A 17,252-nucleotide genomic window follows, 5' to 3' on the forward strand; every position below is an offset into this window, starting at 1 on the left:
TTTTTTTTGCGCCAACTTGAGTACTTGCAAGCATAATTATTGCAGCACATCTGCAATCAAAGATGGTCCACACAATTATTGTAGCATTGTACGATGGTATCTTGAGTGGTGGGATCATGGCCGGCCTGGTGCCAGTTTCTTTGACAGTTCCCTATGCAGACCCAATACCCAGCCAAATCTGCAGACCTCGAGTGCCAGGGCAAAGATGATAATAAGCCGAGAAGAGTGCATTCTCTTTTTTGCTTTTCTTCTTGAATAACTAATTCAATATTTTATATAAAGAAAAATTTGCTGTTGAATCAGCAATGAGAAAGTATATTCAGAGACTTGGACCGGTGTTGGAGTTGAAGAATAGAATAATTCCCGGCCCTGCTTCTGCCAGTGCGATACTATGCAGCTATGGTCATGAAAAGTCCACCGCATGAGCTCAAATGCAGCAGAGGGTGCCAGGCGGAGCACACTTTACGGGTCTCTCTGGGACGTCTATGCTTGATGCCTGTTGCGACCAGGCCGGCTATGAGGTGATTTCTCGCATGTTGACTGACACAAGGAAATGAGGTCCTTATTACGGAAAATCCAAGCTGTGAAAAGATACTGTATCATTTTCCACATGCAAGTCTCGTATAACCAAGTGGGAATAGATATAGGTCTCCAAAAGATGATCTTTTTAGCCAGTCACATCCACTTACACAAAAAGCCATCAGCAAGACAATCACACCGACGCATCCGGGTCCTCATAGTCGATCAACAACAACTCCACAATGGCGTGCCTCAGATTATCATCAATATCCAAGGCCTGCACGCCTTGCAGCTGCTCATTCTTTGGACGTGCGCGGTAGCTCTTCTTGCCTGTCTCGACCGTCAAGGTAGCCCAGATGGTGTCCTTGAGCGCGTACTCGATCTCGGCATCGCCCAGAATCTGCTCGATCTGACCGATCGGGTTCTCGTTCCCCATCCCGCCGGCGCCACCGCTGAGCGTCACCACGATGGGCTCGTCCGATGCGAAGCTGCCCAGGGTGAAGCGTGACCCCCTTTCGTCGGGTTTGCGGCCGAGTTGGGCATTGTTTTGTGCGTTGGTCACGGTGCACCGGCTGCCGTGCTGGGCGAGGAAGAGCAGATTCCATTCCCGGCCCTGGGTGTGTTGCTTGGGTGAGCCGGGGGCGTTGGTGATGGTGACTGTGCTCGTCTCTGCTGCCCATTCGATCTTTGTAGTGAAGCGTCTTGTTTCGCCGTTCTCGGTCTGCACGTCTTCGTGGAGGTCAAAGCAGGCATCTCCAGAATCTTGGTCTACGGCGAGCACAACCTCGAGACGGGCGGGCAGCGGAGCGCCGTTTCCCATGTTTTCGGCAGCGTCCAAAACCACAATCGATCCCTCCCTGACAAATACAGGATACTGGTTCAGGGGCCTGCTCATCCACACCTCGCGGTCTCCAGAGTACACCCTCCCGGTGAAGTAGTCGACCCACCTACCGGGCGGCAGCCAGCCCTTCGTTTTCGCCAGCCGGTACTTGGGGTCCAGCGGATCCGTGATGGGCAGCACCATCATGCTCGCGCCAAAAAGGAACTGGTTCTCGACGCGGTACGCCTCGTGGCGTGTGGGGCACTCCCAGTACATGGGCTGCACGAGCGGCATGCCCTCCTCCGAGGCGCGCACGTTCATCGAGTACAGATACGGCAGCAGCCGGTGCCGCAGCCTCAGGAAGTCCGAGACCGTCTCCTGCGGCCCGCCGGTCGGCAGCTTCCACGGCTCCTTGGTGACCCATCGCGTGTTCGACGAGTGCAGGCGCATTATGGGAGAGAAGACGCCGAGCTGGACCCAGCGCGCTGTGAGCTCTGCGCTCTTGGCCCCCAGATAGTGGCCGCCAATGTCGTGGCTCCACCAGCCGTAGCCAATGTTGGACGCCGTCGCTGTGAAGGCCGGCTGGAAGCGCAGGCTGTCCCACGAAACCACGCTGTCCCCGGAGAAGCCGATGGGGTACCGATGACTGCCGGGCCCCGCATACCGTGACAGGATCAGCGGCTGGGGGATCTTGCTCTTGATGTGCTGGTAGTGGAAGTGGTTGAGCACCCAGAGCGGATCAACGCCGGGTAGCTTGGTGTACTCACCCTGTTGCCAGTCGATCCACCAGAAGTCGCAGCCGTCCTCCTCGAGGGGTTTGAGCAGGATTTCGAAGTATGCGCGTATGTATTTGCGGTTTGTTATGTCGAACGCCACTGGCTCCCCCGACGATGGATCCCGGCCAACTGCACGGCAAAACTCCTCATACAAGTCTTCGTATCTGTGCACTCCGTCGGCCGGGTGATCGTTGAGAGTCGTCTTCAACCCACGCTCGTGCAGCTCTGCGAGGAAGCGGCGCGGATGGGGGAACAGCTTGCGGTCCCAGGAGTATCCAGTCCAGCCGTTTTGGCCGTCCGCGATAACCCGCGGGTCGTCGACCAGATGCCAGTCCATGTCGATGACGGCGACCGACAGCGGGATCCGGTGCTTTTCGAAATCGTCCATGAGGGCGACGTACTCGCGGTCGCTGTACGGGTAGTACCTACTCCACCAGTTGCCCAGCGCCCAGCGCGGAACGACGGGCGTCTCGCCCGAGATGAGGTAGAATGCCTTGATGGCGTCGCGGTAGTCGTGTCCGTAGGCGAAAAGGTAGCCGTCCACCCTCCCCTCCCCGGCGAGGCGGGGCGCAACGAATCCATCCGGCTCGAAGAGCATGGTGGTCGAGTCGTCGATGGTGGCGTACCCCTTGTGCGACATGATGCCGGTACCCCAGTCCGTCCGGCCGTCGACGCGGTCCAGCGTGCGGGCGGTGCCGCCGAGGCTCTCCCACGGCTTGTAGTACCCGTACCGCCAGAGGCTGCGGGTGTGGCCGGCGACGAGACAGAAGAAGTTGTGCGCCGCAAAAGAGGTGCAGTTTGTGTCAAATGTGATCCGGAAACGCTTGGTGACGATGTCGATCCAGCCGTCGTCGTCCAGCTCCTCGACTGCAAAATCGTCGGTGCCTCCACGGTCGCGACGGTATGCAAACGAGGACGGCCTGTCCTCGAACCGGCCGTCGGGCGCCCATTCATAGCGGACCAGGCCGTCGGCGAGGACGGTGAGGCGGAACTTGTCACCTTGACGTCCGCCGATGACGCTTCCCCTGCGCAGGGGAGTGGGCGGGGACTCGGGTGGTGTCATGATGAGTTCTTCATCAGTCGCCATAGCATATATCTGGGTCATTGGTGTATCGGGAGGCTGTCGCCACAGTTACTTGATCATTGTCAAGAAAGCACAAGATGTAGTACCGATACTACGTCCGAGTGCCGATTGTCTACCAAGGTAATTGCTTTCGCTCGGATGTTGGAGAAAATAAACATAAAACTATATAGACTGTTGCCCCGCGTTGCACGTGCTCATTCCTTTGCTTTCTTTTCCAAGACACATTGATTTATCCCCACGGATGATTGAGGATACTAAACCAAACTAGATCTCCCTACCGCTAGACCCAGACCTGAACCGGAGCTATACGATTGTCAGGATGTCACAATCCCAAAAGCCGGGGGGTACTGTCAACTCAACTTTTTACGTATATGGTTCAGCGTAATTTATGGGAGAAACGCCAATTCAGGTCTTGTAGCTGTGTATGTTTTACATCATAAAAAAGACAGTGTCTGAGAATAATCAATCAACTGAATCCTTTTTTTTTTTTTTTCTTGGTTAAATTCCAGTACATGAGCTTTGTAAAAGCAGTCTGCAAACAACCCTCCAAAAAAAAAAAAAAAAAAGCAAAACATGCCCTCAATAAAACACAGCCTGTTGCCGCTGGGCCTAAATGCCCTTGACGACCCTCGCCACAGTCTCATCGAGCGTCTCCTTCTCAACTGCTCCCAGCAATTCCATCGTGTCCCCAACCTTGTGGTTGTAGTCTCCTCCGCGTCCCTCCGACATGTGCATGGCATAAAATGCAGATATATGCCCAAACTCACCCGCCTTATCCGCCTGCTCAATGAACTCATCTGCGTCGACCTCTTCAATCTTCCAGTCCTTCTCCTCCGTCCCGGTCGCCTTTAGCAGGGCGGCAAGGATGTCTCTCTGCGTGATGTAGAACGACTTGAGAAACACGGGCTTGTCGTGGAACCTTGCCAGCTCCGCGTCGGGAAGCGACAGCAGACCCGCCGTGGCCTTGCCGACGGTCCCGACGTTGGTCGTGACGAACCTTGTCCTCCCGCCGTCGTACAACCTGGCCGTGCGCGCGGCGATGTCGAAGCCCCAGAAGCCGTTTGGCAGCGACCAGTCGAACCAGGGGTTGTTGACGACGGCGGACCACGCCATGCCCCGGTCGTTGATCAGATCGCGCACGGGCTTCTTGCCCGCGACGATGGGCGAATCCTTGACGATGCGAGACTCCGGGTCCGGGTCGCTGCCGAACTCGGTTGGTACCACCAGCGGCACGCCGGCCTCGGCGGCCGCCTCGATCCACAGCTTCTGGTCCCCCATTGCCGGAATGCCGAGCTGCAGCAGCAGCACGTCCTGGCCCTTGAGCGCGCGGACGGCAAAGTCGGCATCGGAGGCGACGCCGCGCTCGACGCGAGCTACGCCGACATCGGGGATTTTGCTGGTGCTGTCCGGGCGCGTGATGACGGTGATGGTGTGGATGCCCTGGGCGATCAGGGCCTCGAGGGTTGGGGTGCCGACTGATCCTGTAGCGCCGACAATGGCGATTTTGCGGCCTTGCTTGGCGGGCGACATGATTGTTGGACGATTAAAACTTTATGTGATAAGAGTCAAGGGTTGGTCAGTCTAAGTTGACAAACTGAATATGAGTTGACAGCTTGCGAGTGCATATCCTGAATCTTTCGCCTCTTGTATCCCAGATCCTGCGATCGGATGGCTATATATACTTGCAAGCTGGTCCATGATGATATGTCTGTTTACAAGCAGATCATCCCTCGTCTGTGATGCTGGGTTAACGCCACCGCTTGGCCGGCCGATGGGATAGTGCTTTGAAATCATTGAGCATGTTTAGCCTGCAGTACCCAACTAGGAATGAGCGCATGCAAACAACGCTAGCTGCCAAGACGGCAGCGATGCTGACGGAGCACGATTGCAACCTGTAAGCAACCTCGGTGACAATCCAATCGGGACCAGCAGTCGGGCACCAGTAGTCAGGTAGCGCGGTTGTCGTTTGTCCGGCCTCCATTCGGATCCTTCGACAGCTCAACAATCCCCAAAATCACAACTTCGGTACTCCTAGTACACCGCAGACCGACGTATTCACCATCCCTGACCTGATGAGGCCCAAGACGCAAAAAAAAAACATTCCCAAGCAGATTAGAAATCACGACCCAATAAGGGGTGCGCGCCTCTGGGAATTCTAGTATTCTTGAAGCCACGACACTGCAAGACTAGCTGACGTCGAAGGATGTGAAGAATAGTCACGCAAAAGCGCAGTCACTCGGCGAATTTGATTAGCAAGCAAATGGAAACTTGGGACGAAATCCAGCCGAAAAACTCATGTTCCAACAACGACTCGTGCACAGGCCCATTACCCACAGTTATGTGGGTTCCCATGCAACTCTTCCCCACTGAGACGCAGGGCTCAGCTGACACACAAAAAACTTTTGTTTCGTGGTATATGAATATTGCATAGTCCCATGTCTTCAACAACAACTCAAGAGTCGCCCGGCTAGCTCAATCGGTAGAGCGTGAGACTCTTAAGGACCTTCGGTTCATCTCAAGGCTGTGGGTTCGACCCCCACGTCGGGCTCAATTCCCGTACAAGCGGCTCATTTCCTTTTTGCCATTCTTTTGATGTTGGATCTCTTTCGTTCGATATGTCTCTCCTATTCGAAGTAAAAGCTTTGCACATGTCTGGAACTTTTTTTTTTCCTTTTTGCCATACGTTGGCCATATAGGATGATTGCTTTGCAAGCAGGCTGGTTCTGGTATCTTCGCCTTCGTCGGCATGTCCAGTCCAGGTGCTGTTCTACCTTGGCAAGATGACTTGGCCGGTGATACACTACAAAGAGCCCCGGCATCAGAGAGCCAGGCCGTCAAGAGTGAAGCAGCCAGAAACTTTCTAGTCTCGCAGTTCCCTGCAACATAGCCACATGAAATGCGTATCATTGCCTCCAGGTAAGCCAGCTAGCTAGGTCCCAATTGCGCGCCTACACTATATATAACTAGAAACAGAGCAAATCAAAGAAAAAGAAAGAATGAAGACTTTGTTTTTATAGTGTTAATGCTGGGCAGTTTACCAACACAACATAGGAACTTACATACAAGGGAGCGGATTTAGCCATGGGAGAGTTGGCAGGGGATCATATTCGGTAGCTGCCTGTTGCCTGTTGCCTGCTAGCGGAGCGGGGGTTCGTCGTTTGTTGCCATAAAGATGTACGCAGTCACTCACTGTTCACCCTACCCCTTGATCAAAATCCACCCGAGACAGACATTATCAGCGCCGCTTTTTGATCTTCATCTTTAGACCTCTTCTGCAAAGAAGCCTAGATCATGACCGATGCCGACAATTTAAATGCGGGAAGCCGTGGTGGATTGATGCCCCAGTTTCGCCTTCTGCCCACCGAGGTGAGGTGCCTCGTATGGCGACATTTCGTCTTGCTCGTGACGGCCAAGCCCCGTCTGCTCGACTTTGACATACGACGCAGCGACCCGGAGGGTGACGATCGCCATCCCGAAGCGGTAACAGACCGCTGGGTAGTCGTCCCGGGCGCGTATCTGTCGCAGCGCACGCGACATTTGAGCAATGCCCTCCGAGTCAACCGGGAATCCCGCTTTGCCGGCCTCGGCGTCGTCCCGGATACCTTGGCCATAGAGCACGGGGTCGTCCGGTTCGACAAGACGCACGACGTGGTCGCCATCTCGTCGCACGAGGTCCGCGAACTCTGGCACCACGATCATTTCGACGCGCGCAGGGCGCCCTTCCACGAGCGGCTTGCACACTTTATCATCCCCGGCTTCTCCGATAACATCCACCACCTCGCCCTCAAGGGCATCAGTATTGGCGAGAAGGGCCGCGTGTACAGCTTGGACGAGGGGCTTAGCGGCGCTCAGATCTGGCCGCTGGCTGCCACGTTCCGGAACCTCGAGACGCTGTACGAGCTCAACGAGCACTACCTCCACTCCCCAAAGAACAAGACCTGGTGCGTGGCGCCTGGCAGGGTTCATTCGGACGAGGCCCTGGAGGAGCCGCCGATGGAAACCCACGGGCGCCCGTGGCTGAACAGGACCATCTGGCCCGACGTGGCTCGCCACCACGCCTGGGCGAAGAGCCACGTCTACCCACCACTGCGGGATCTTGGGCAGATCGCGGCAGATTTTCACAGAGACGGCACGGAGCCGGGTTTCGTGTCGTGGTTCCAGGGCGTTGAAATCTGGCCCATGCTTGAGTTCTTGGGGCCAGAGGGCCAGCACTGCCTTGCGCATCTACGTGGTCTTCAAAACCAGTCGTGAGGACACATACGGACAAGGCTTTGAGTCGAATAAAGGAGCTATTTTTGCAAATAACCTTTCGACTATAACCGCATGCGTTCGTATCACTCCTCGGCCGACTGCGCATTACCACGAGGGAAAGTCCAGATTGGGATCACAAATGTATCATCTGGTAAGTAGACAACAAGGGAAGAAAATCTCCAGAGTGTATTTTTAGTGATTACAAGGACGAGCTAACGATATACCAAACAGAACCAGCCAGAAATGAGAGCAACCCCGCTCAACAGAGCTTGATACCGCCCATGGCTTATTTGCCAATAACGCAGTTGGCATCGAGCACCTTCTTTGCCTTGCCATGCTTGTCCTTGCCCTCGGGCCCAGCGAGCTCGCACTGGCCGAAAACGTTGCAAATTCCGGACACGGTGTTGTGCACACATGCGCGGCCGACGTTGTTGTGGAAAAGACCCCTCGGGACGACATTGGACTCGTTGTCGCCGTCCGCATCGTTGTCCTTCTTGACCTTGGTGACTGTTTTATTGACATGCGTTAATCCCAGTTCCGTATTTCATATTCAGCCCCAACACAAAGGAAGGCGGTTACTTACCCCAGTGGTCGCCAATGTTCCGGACCACAAAGGGGTGCTTGGCCACCTTGTTGGTGCTAGCTATGTTGCGAAAAACAAAAACACGGTCAGCACGACACATCAAGTTGGAAGTGTTGATAACTCGCAGAGAGAGGGGGTAAGAAATACCAGAGCCGGCCTGGACGAGCGAAAGGAGCATAGTCATGGCGAAAACGATAGAGTACTGCATCTTGGTGGTAGTGGTAATTTTTCAGGAAGCCGGTTTTTCAAATTCTAAGTCTAGTGTAATAAAAGAGTGGATATAAAACGATTGACAAGATGGGTTAAGTAGTAGGGAACGACTGTAAGTTTGTTGAGCTGTGTGATTTGGAATAGAATACCGTGCAACAAAGGAAGTCTAGACAGCCCTTTTATATTCATTTCTGAGAAGTGAACCTATACTCGCCGGCATAGATTCGTGATGATAACATTGCGAACAGAGGACACCCCGGAAGCAGACGAAATTCTTAAGGTGCTGAGTCAAGAACTGGTGCTCAGCATAATTGCAGGCTGTTTCGTCAAGTGGACTTGATCGCTGTTCTTACGGGGCTCAGTGTAAAGATCTATAAAGAGACTACAACCTAATCAAGACCAAAAATCTAGATGTTGAGTATCTTCCCGAGATGGTGGTTGTGTTAACATTGATAATATACATATTGGTTACAATTCTGTTTCGGCGTGAGCCAGTGATTAGCAACACCGGATGAACTGCCCCTTACGCCAAATTGTCGGCGATTATATGGTTTGGATGTGTTGAACGGTTCTGAGGAGTCAGACAGTAGTTTGTTTGTGGCGTTGATAATAGACATGATGAGGCTCAGCCAGGCCCGGATACCAGCAATATCCCTACTGGATTTGCGCATTGTTGCAGAATAGATCTCTTGGCGCAAATCTGCTGATCAGGGACGACGTTCTGACTAGCGCTCGTTTTCATGACACTGTTGAGCGAGCAAGCTTTAATTCCAAATTTAGATAATAAGATTGCACGCATCGGTTTCTGATCTATTTTGCATCGTATCCATCTCCGGACGCGTAACCCCCCGAGTTATTTCTAACGTGCGCACACGCTAATGGGCCAAATGATCTATCAGTACCTGCGGCTTGCAGAGAGATATTCATTACAAAGATCTCCTGATAGGTGCTCAAAAGCTTCCCCCGAAACCTATTCAACGTCATTCAATGTAGATAGATATCAGGCATGAACCCCCATTTGCAAGGTGCCGGGTCACCAGTCAGCCAGCCCTCTTTGAACGGATTCTAGAATTTGACCCCCCACACGTCTCAAACGACGTCACCCTATTAAGAGAAAAAGGAAAAAAAAAATAACAAGTGGTCGGCAGAAATGTAACGGTAGGTCCACGGGCGCAAATAAGCAACAACTTCCCCAATGCTTGTTGTAGTGTATGATTGGCGAGCGCAAGCTCCCGGGGGTATGACTCGGCTTGCTGACCACCAATCCAACCTCAGGCGCATCTCTGCGCGGGAAGCCCGAAGACAAGCTGACACACGAACAACTTGGTGGGCGGTGGGCTGTCTGTCTGTCTGTCAATGACATCCCCATCATCTCAGCCGCGCGCCGTGTTTTATTTGGTTAGCCAGGACAGTGAAGGTGGAGAATATGGACAAGAGTAAGATAGCTAAGTAGCCAGCTGGTGGGTTGGTTACACGGAGCTTTTCCGCCTTGTGCTTGGTAATTCAGCCCAATTCGATCGATCCATCTGCAGCATGACATGGACGGAGTGCATATTGAACTGAAGTTGTGCCCTCTGAATGGAAAATCGACTCTGTGATGATTTTGAAGCCCTTGCAGCCAGTCTCGGAACCGCTGAGGATGTGTTTTGCGGGGAGAAGATAAAAGATTCCATGAATTCTCTCCGGATTCAAGACTGCAGCCTGACTCGATTCTGGAGCTACAGTAGTACTTGAGCATTGTGATGACGAAAATAACAACAACAAGAATTGACCATGGACAGCCGAATAAGCCTACCACCGCCTCGTTGGACAGCTTGCTTTGCCGTATAATTGAATTGATGATATCTAGGCTGCAGCCAAAATCTCTGTACTCTCTTTCTTGCTCCTGAACAATCTTTGTCAATGGCAGTGCGTCAGCTCCAACCCATTCATTTGCCATTTTCCCCCAATGTCGCATGAATAATGAATGAATAATACAATACGACTAGAGCGACAGAGGCAAAAACAACAACAGCAATAGTGATGATGATAATAATAACAAGAAACGCCACAAATAGCTACGTATTACACCTTTAATCAGTGCCTACCATGATCTTCTAGAATCGAAACGCCGAATCTTACTTAACCGAGCACCAGAGTGCCGCCGGGCTTAGATCTGTGGAGTCACTGTCCTGACACCCATGTCGAAATCCCCACTATTGCAGTTCGCCTGGGCTCTCTGCAGCGAGCCAAAATGCGACTGCATTGCCTTCATTACAAAGAGAGGAAGAGAAAAAAAAAAAAAAAAAAAAAGAAAAAAAAACAGAGAGGCTTATGGTAGGGCAAAGCAAGGCAGGAAGACGCAAACTGCGCGCTTGGCTGCCTAGTTTTGGTGGTGGCGATGCCAAACCCGTCAAACCCGGTGGTCATGGGGATTTCAACTCCGGGAGACGATATGTCATCTCCGCCGGGGCGCAGGGGTTTAGATCCGGCCCTCCGGGGATGATGTGAACTTATACCAAAACCCGGGGGAAAAGCCATCATTCTCCAGTGTATAAAAGCAACGCATAGACATTATCAATAGGGAATGCCCACCGAATTTTCAGGCATCAATTTTTATTTTATTTTATTTTCCACTTTGGCAAGTGGTCGGTTGAAAAAAATAAGAATAAAACTATATAAAAAAAAAAAAAAACAATATGGCCGAACCTAAGAGTGACGACCCCGGATCAGGGGGTCAACCACAGAGACAGCGGGCAACACATAAACGTAGCCGGACTGGTTGCTCGACCTGCAAGAAGCGACATATTCGCTGCGACGAGTCAAAGCCAATATGGTAAATTAACTAACATACAAAACATACCTATCACACAGACCACTCTCACCAGAAAATAAAAATAGTCAGTCTTCTAACAGCAGCATATATCCAACCCAGTACAAAATGTCTAGTCAAAGGGACTGACTGTCACTACAACGATGACAGCTACCAAACGACGCCCCCACCTGCTTCCAGGTCATCAACGCCATACACACCAGCCGATCCCTTCCTGCTCCCAGCACAACCCCTTGCCTGGCAGTCACCCTCAGCGCCACCACCGGTGCCAACACCAGTGCCCCCAGACTGGGCAGGACACATCACTATCGACCTCCCGTTCGACTCGCGCGAGATCCTCCAACACTCCAACCTTTACCGGCAAACCATCACCGGTATGATTCCCACTCACCACCACCACCACCGCGCCGCCACGCCAGCAGTCCCCGCGAGGGAGCCGCTGCACGTGCACACAATGATCCTCTGGGCGTGCATGCACCTCTACTTCCAGCGGGGCTGTTCCATGGGCCCGGCACTGGAGCAGACGTGTCTGCACCACAAGGTCGAGATGATGCGGGCCCTCAAGCAGCAGCAGCATCATCGCGTGGTCTCCACCGCCGACGACGACGGCGGCGGCGATGGGAACGACGCCTACGCAGGCGCCATCTTGTGTCTGGCCGTCGTCGAGGCCGCCATGGACAACGCAGAGGCCGCCGCCACCCATCTCGGTGGCCTGTTTGCTGTCGTCGATGCGAGGATGGCCGTGAGAGGAGCGGCCGAGTCCCAGTCCTCATCCCAGATGCTGCCGCACCTGGCTCTGATGTAAGTAGGTTTTGGCAGTCGTGGAATATGGAGGAGTACGCGGCGGGCAAGGAACTCTCTTTTTTTTTTTTTTTTTTTTTTTTTTTTTTTTTTTCTGGAAAGCATAAAACCCCCCCTTGGAAACTGACGGTGTCTTTTTTCTTGTTCCCATCTCGTCCCGGAAAAAACAGCCTCCTCTCCCTCCTGTCCAAGGCGCAAACATCCAGTATGCAGCAGAACAGTAGCTCCGCTTTCCCCAGCCCGGAAACACCACTTTTCCACACGCAGCCCGACGACCCGACCCGCCTGCAGCCGCGCTACTTCACCCCATCTGAGAGCGCCGCGATGGACGTGAACGACGACTCCATCCGGCCCGAGGGCTACGCCACAGCTGCGCACCTTCTCGTCCACGCCATGGCGGAGCGCACCCGCGGTAAAACGTTCTCTTGCTCCTCCGTCTACGACCTGCAAATCCTCCGCTGGCTGCTGCACTGCCCGAGTCAGCAACGCCACGACGGCGGTAGCAACCCTCAGCTCTGGCTCTGGAAGACGGTCTTGTCGGCCTACGTTCTCGTGAACCCGGACTTGGCCCTCCCCGCGACGGCTCCCGTCCGTGTCTGGCTGGGACACCAGGTGGAACGATGGAAGAGGTCTGGCTCGACCCAGGTCCCGGATTCTATCGCGGATGCCGTTCTCGCGCGCCTTGCGTTGCTGGCGGAGGAGCCCGGGCCTGGTAGCGGGAGGAGCTGCCTACGAGCGCTGTGCTACGAAGCCGGGGTGTATAGTATAGGCGGGTAAAGATGGATAGAACCGGATTCGAATCAAGACGGTTGCGGTGGTCCTCACGGTGCCCCGTGGCCGTATAATAAAGACTGGACAGCGCAAAGTAACTCCTAGACTCCCAACAGAACACCTTGTAATTTATATAAGTACCCCACACCTTTATCAGCAGACGCAGAAACGTGAAAGAGAAGAAAAAAGAGTCCCATAGAAAATTATAAACAACCAACAGGTCATCAGCATTATAAAACGACCCTTTAATTTCCCCTACTCCTCAACAATGAAGAAAGAAACAAGTCAGTTTAAACATGAAATCCCAAAATGCGAATAAAAAACGGGAATCAGCCATGAGTTCCCAGAAGCTGCACCTCCGCTCTGAACTGCAGAGATCAACCGATTTGCCCCATTCTAGTGTCATGTTGTCTTCACCATCCCTTCAGTATACACCTCGGTGAAGGGAGAGGTTGTCTCTTTTGAGTAAAAATAATGATGCCAGAAAATAGATATGTGTTTGTGCCTGCTGCATGAACTGGCAGTCCATGCCTATTCCCTGTGATGCCGTGCTATGCGCCTTGCTCCACTCAAGTTGGCTAGCGTCTTTTCATTTCACGAGATATGTATTTTTGTACTGCAAAACAGGGGACAGAGCCACATATGCGCCAGGGGTGGCGTACATCGTACCGGCTGGACTAGCTTGCCTTGCAGGGGTCCACGTGCAGCCGCATCCCTGGGACGCATTTGTATCGGCCTATGCCCTACAGTAAGCCGAGACCCTTGACTGTGATTGCACATCAGTCCGAAGAAGGTCTAGAGCGTTGAGCGACAACGTCTCTGGCATAAAACTCGACAAGCATAGTTGCATAAGCCTCGAGGTCCTCGACTGGGACGGCGAGGCGGAAATCATTCAGGAGGAGAAATTGGAGCTCAAGGTGGTTTAGCTCTGCGAGCGGAAGGCCTCCGACCTGTAGCGTGAGTTAGTGAGATTCATGCTTTTTTTTTTTCTTCTTCTCTTTTCAGCACAAAACAGGGCAAATATTTTCAACATACCTTGGCATATCTCGAATTGGTGTAAAACACGTCCGAGAAAAACTTGCTCGCGCATGTCACACCCGCAATGATAAGTCGGTGGATGTTATAGCTATCCACAACAAAATAAGTCGCTGTGCTGCTCAAAGCTGGCGGGGGCGGTGTTGAGGCCGCGGAGTCCCGCGGAGCCTCCCTAGATCCGGCAACGCCAGCATCGCCATTATGTGAGCTATTTCTTGTAGGAACCTCTCCCTCGTCATCGCTGTCAGCGAGATCCTCATCCATTTCATCTTCTTGGGCGGCGTTGCCCATAACAACATCGCCCTGATTCTTTGTCTTGGCCTCGGCCTCCTTCCTCTCCTGTTCGCTCCGCACCACCAGATCATTGACTCTTTCTGTCATCCGATCAAAATAAACCAGCAGGCTCAAGAAAACCTCAAACGTAGTGGGGCAATACTTATGAATGCGACTCAGGTAACTAAGTATAGTGATGGCAGGCACGTTTTTCCCGTGGAAAGCCAGCACGCTGTTGGCGTACGGACTGCTGCCGTTGCCGCTGCTGTTGCTGTTGGCAGTGATGACTCCATCCCCTTTGCTACTGCCCTCCCCGCTCCCATCTTGTTGCTGTTGTTGCTGCGCCGCTTGCGCTTGTCGTTGATGCGTTGCATTTCTGCTCAATGCATCATGCTGCAGATCGTTGGTCGTCGTGATCTTGGTGAGAAGCGCAGCCACCATCTCAATGACATCACCGATGGGCATTTCGCTGATATCATATTTCATCTGTGAGAGTGGTGGGTCGACATTCAGGATGCCTCCATTGTTGTTGCCGCCCGTGACGAGATCGGCACGTGCAAGAGATTGAATATGTGAAAGGTCACGAATCCGAACTGTAGTCTGCTGTGGTTGGGCAGTTCGTGTCGGCGAGTTGGGTGCTGGGCTCGAGGCCCAATGGGAAGAGAAGCTGTCGCTGACAGGAGATGGAATTGAGTGTGCGGGCTTGCTGCTTGCAGACGAGGGCGCGACCGAGGACTGCTCAGTTGGCCCTGTGGCAGCCGCAGGAGCGGCAGTCGTGTCTGAAAATGGCGGAACGACGGTCGCATCGGAGGCAGCGGTGGATGGGGATTCAAAAGGTGGAGCAGTAACTACAACGGCATCTTTAGCATCGGTAGAGATGTCCATATACTCGGGGTGGGGTTGCGAGTGCGGGCGTGGCGGGTCAGTGCCGACATGCTTTTGCGGTTGGGCACCGCCCAAATTAGACACGCTTGGAGAGGAGGAGTCGGGAGGAGTTGGGAAGCGCGAGGCGCCCGAGTCGTCGTCGGGTGGCACAGATTGCTTCTGGTGCTGGCGGTCGGCCGATGACGGCCTAGGCTGTTGTGCTATTGGTGCCGACGTTGTATAGTTGCTACGAGGGGTCGAGGACGCGACGGATGATGATGGCGTCGGTATTGATGGGCTGGTTTCTGTGGGCTGTGGTTCTTGTCGCGGGGCAGAAGATGTGGTGGTGTGGGCGCTCTCCCAAGATTGGTTGGAAGAGCGGTAAGATTGCTGCTGCTGCTGCTGCTGTTTATGGTGATGGTGGGAGTGTGATTGCGATAGCTGAGGCGGCTGCGGTTGAAATACCATATTGTGACGGAACCTCGAGGGGTCCGAGGCGAAGTCGCCAATTACTGTGGCCATTTTGGTGCCAGTCTGAGATGGTCTGGTCTGTTTATTCTGGCTGTGCTCGGTCGGCGGTAAAGAGCAGCGGGCACGATCGCAGACAGGCCGGCTCAGGTAAGGCGACCGCGCAACTCTTCAATTCGACCAAAGAGAAGAAGAAAAGTTCCAAGGGAAAGGAAAACAAGTGGCAACAATGATGCAAAACTGCATGCGCACGATGAAAAAGTTAGTCTAGTGTTGGATTGGGTAGGTAGGTCAGCATGGCAAGGCCGGGTTGCAGGTAATGCGAGGTGTGAGGTAGTGAGGGCAGTGCAGGTGGGTAGGTTGGCAGGATCAAGATGGAAGTTGCGTCGTTTCAACCGTGGTCCAGCATGAATGAGCGAACTGTAGGCTGTGTCTGGCCTGGTCTGCTCTGGACCCGCTGCTGGTTGGCCGGGGTCGGTGCGTTGACGTTGCAGCGCAATCAATCGACTTTCTCTCTTATCGCTGGGCGGGAGACTGGGATATCGGATCCACGAAAAACATCCGGTCCTGGGTAGAATTCAATCAGGAGAGTAGGGGGGGTAGGTAATGTAGGTGTTGTGGTTATGTGTCGGATTTCTTTTCTTCCGTCTCCCACTTGTAGAAGATTTTTGTGTACTTGTTGTTTTGTTCTTTTTTTTTGTTTTCTTTTTTTTTTTTTTTTTTACAGAGTTGCGAAAATGGCTTGAGGAACATATGACACCACTTGGGCGGGTAGCATCAACATTGACGCAGGAGGCTCAGCAAACAAACGTATACTGTATGTAGGCAGGTATATCCTCGTCTTTTTCTTCTTTTTTTTTCTTCTGCGCAATCTTGCAATCTCCTTTGGGCGCGGGGTTTTCACCACAATCAAGACTTTGCGACACCAACAAGCAAACAACACATGAATTGCGGTGTTTTCCGAGCCAGTCTAGGGTGGCGGAGCAGTTTAATGCATTCTGACAACAACCTGCAATGTCACCTGTCTGTCTGTCCTGGCGTGCTAGCTATGTGCAAAAAGTCAAGTTGACTGACTGATCCATCACTAGCACGGAATTTCCCAGACAAGGGACAAATCAGACCCCTGGACCAAGACAAGGCTATGCCGAGGAGCGCACGATTTTGGAGCAGAATGGAAGGGGTTCTCTGGTGAAAGCTTGTGTTTCTTTGCTCTACGCCCATTAGGGGGGGTGGACACGGGAGTAGATGGACGTGTGCTGTTATGCAAGGTAGGTAGTGTAGTTGCGAGCAAGCGCCAGGCAAACTGGACTAGACTAGACCAATGAACGATGGTGCGACCAAGTATCACGGCGGCGGGCGACTTGTCTTTCCCTTATGCGAGACCAAAGTGCAAGCAGGCTGCTCGATGACGGTGTCGTGCACACCACAGCGCACGCGCACAACCTTGGCAAACAGCCGAGGGGACGATAAGATCTGTCCTGGATTTGACAGCCGCCCTCGGCGGTGCGGCAGTAATGTGGTGTGCGTGTGTTTTGTATGTGTGTGCAGGTATTGAAAGGGGTGCTCAAGGTAGACAATGACGAAGCCAGGGGGCGTTGACGGAATGGATGCGTTCGAAATCCATGTATAAGGTTTTTCGCTACTTACCTTTTTTAATAGAATCTAAAAGTAGACACCGATAGAGATTCAAAGGTTCCGCCAAGCTTCCAATTCCCCGCGCATTCGCAAAACAAGGGGCTTTTTCCTTTGTCCCACGGCGTCGGCAATATGTCGCTGTCTTGGCTCAATGTCTGGGGAACTTTTTCTTTTTTTCTTTTTATTTGCTTTTATCGGTAGTGAGTTTCAGCGGACCCTAATGGCGGCAGGAAAAGCGCGTGAAACTTTTGCGGAGGGGGATTGAAGGATTAAGAATGAAAGAAATCGACAGAGAAGAAAAAAAAATTCAGGAGACGATTTCGGGACAGTTTGTCGCGCCAGATACAGTC

General features: G+C 52.9%; 7 protein-coding genes across 7 annotated transcripts; 3 read left to right on the top strand and 4 right to left on the bottom strand.

The window, feature by feature from the left end:
• Positions 1 to 712: 712 nt before the first annotated feature.
• Positions 713 to 3,220, bottom strand: PpBr36_10550 (uncharacterized protein; the record flags this gene model as incomplete). Its single annotated transcript, XM_029897661.1, has 1 exon — positions 713 to 3,220. One exon carries the CDS (start codon positions 3,218 to 3,220, stop codon positions 713 to 715), a length of 2,508 nt encoding a protein of 835 aa, XP_029744127.1.
• Positions 3,221 to 3,808: 588 nt separating this feature from the next.
• On the bottom strand, positions 3,809 to 4,729 carry PpBr36_10551 (uncharacterized protein; the record flags this gene model as incomplete). The annotated part of the gene is made up of 1 exon (XM_029897662.1): positions 3,809 to 4,729. One exon carries the CDS (start codon positions 4,727 to 4,729, stop codon positions 3,809 to 3,811), a length of 921 nt encoding a protein of 306 aa, XP_029744022.1.
• Positions 4,730 to 6,490: 1,761 nt separating this feature from the next.
• Positions 6,491 to 7,450, top strand: PpBr36_10552 (uncharacterized protein; the record flags this gene model as incomplete). Its single annotated transcript, XM_029897663.1, has 1 exon — positions 6,491 to 7,450. The coding sequence occupies one exon, from the start codon at positions 6,491 to 6,493 to the stop codon at positions 7,448 to 7,450; it is 960 nt and encodes a 319-aa protein (XP_029744024.1).
• Positions 7,451 to 7,736: 286 nt separating this feature from the next.
• On the bottom strand, positions 7,737 to 8,241 carry PpBr36_10553 (uncharacterized protein; the record flags this gene model as incomplete). The annotated part of the gene is made up of 3 exons (XM_029897664.1): positions 7,737 to 7,957; positions 8,034 to 8,093; positions 8,181 to 8,241. The coding sequence occupies 3 exons, from the start codon at positions 8,239 to 8,241 to the stop codon at positions 7,737 to 7,739; spliced, it is 342 nt and encodes a 113-aa protein (XP_029744023.1).
• Positions 8,242 to 10,921: 2,680 nt separating this feature from the next.
• On the top strand, positions 10,922 to 12,633 carry PpBr36_10554 (uncharacterized protein; the record flags this gene model as incomplete). The annotated part of the gene is made up of 3 exons (XM_029897665.1): positions 10,922 to 11,058; positions 11,206 to 11,856; positions 12,027 to 12,633. 3 exons carry the CDS (start codon positions 10,922 to 10,924, stop codon positions 12,631 to 12,633), a joined length of 1,395 nt encoding a protein of 464 aa, XP_029744026.1.
• A 773-nt stretch (positions 12,634 to 13,406) lies between these two features.
• Positions 13,407 to 15,321, bottom strand: PpBr36_10555 (uncharacterized protein; the record flags this gene model as incomplete). The annotated part of the gene is made up of 2 exons (XM_029897666.1): positions 13,407 to 13,577; positions 13,663 to 15,321. The coding sequence occupies 2 exons, from the start codon at positions 15,319 to 15,321 to the stop codon at positions 13,407 to 13,409; spliced, it is 1,830 nt and encodes a 609-aa protein (XP_029744025.1).
• A 1,351-nt stretch (positions 15,322 to 16,672) lies between these two features.
• On the top strand, positions 16,673 to 16,822 carry PpBr36_10556 (uncharacterized protein; the record flags this gene model as incomplete). Its single annotated transcript, XM_029897667.1, has 1 exon — positions 16,673 to 16,822. The coding sequence occupies one exon, from the start codon at positions 16,673 to 16,675 to the stop codon at positions 16,820 to 16,822; it is 150 nt and encodes a 49-aa protein (XP_029744128.1).
• Between the last annotated feature and the right edge of the window lie 430 nt (positions 16,823 to 17,252).

Source organism: Pyricularia pennisetigena (genome assembly GCF_004337985.1).
Source record: "Pyricularia pennisetigena strain Br36 chromosome Unknown Pyricularia_pennisetigena_Br36_Scf_10, whole genome shotgun sequence".
NCBI lineage: Eukaryota > Fungi > Ascomycota > Sordariomycetes > Magnaporthales > Pyriculariaceae > Pyricularia > Pyricularia pennisetigena.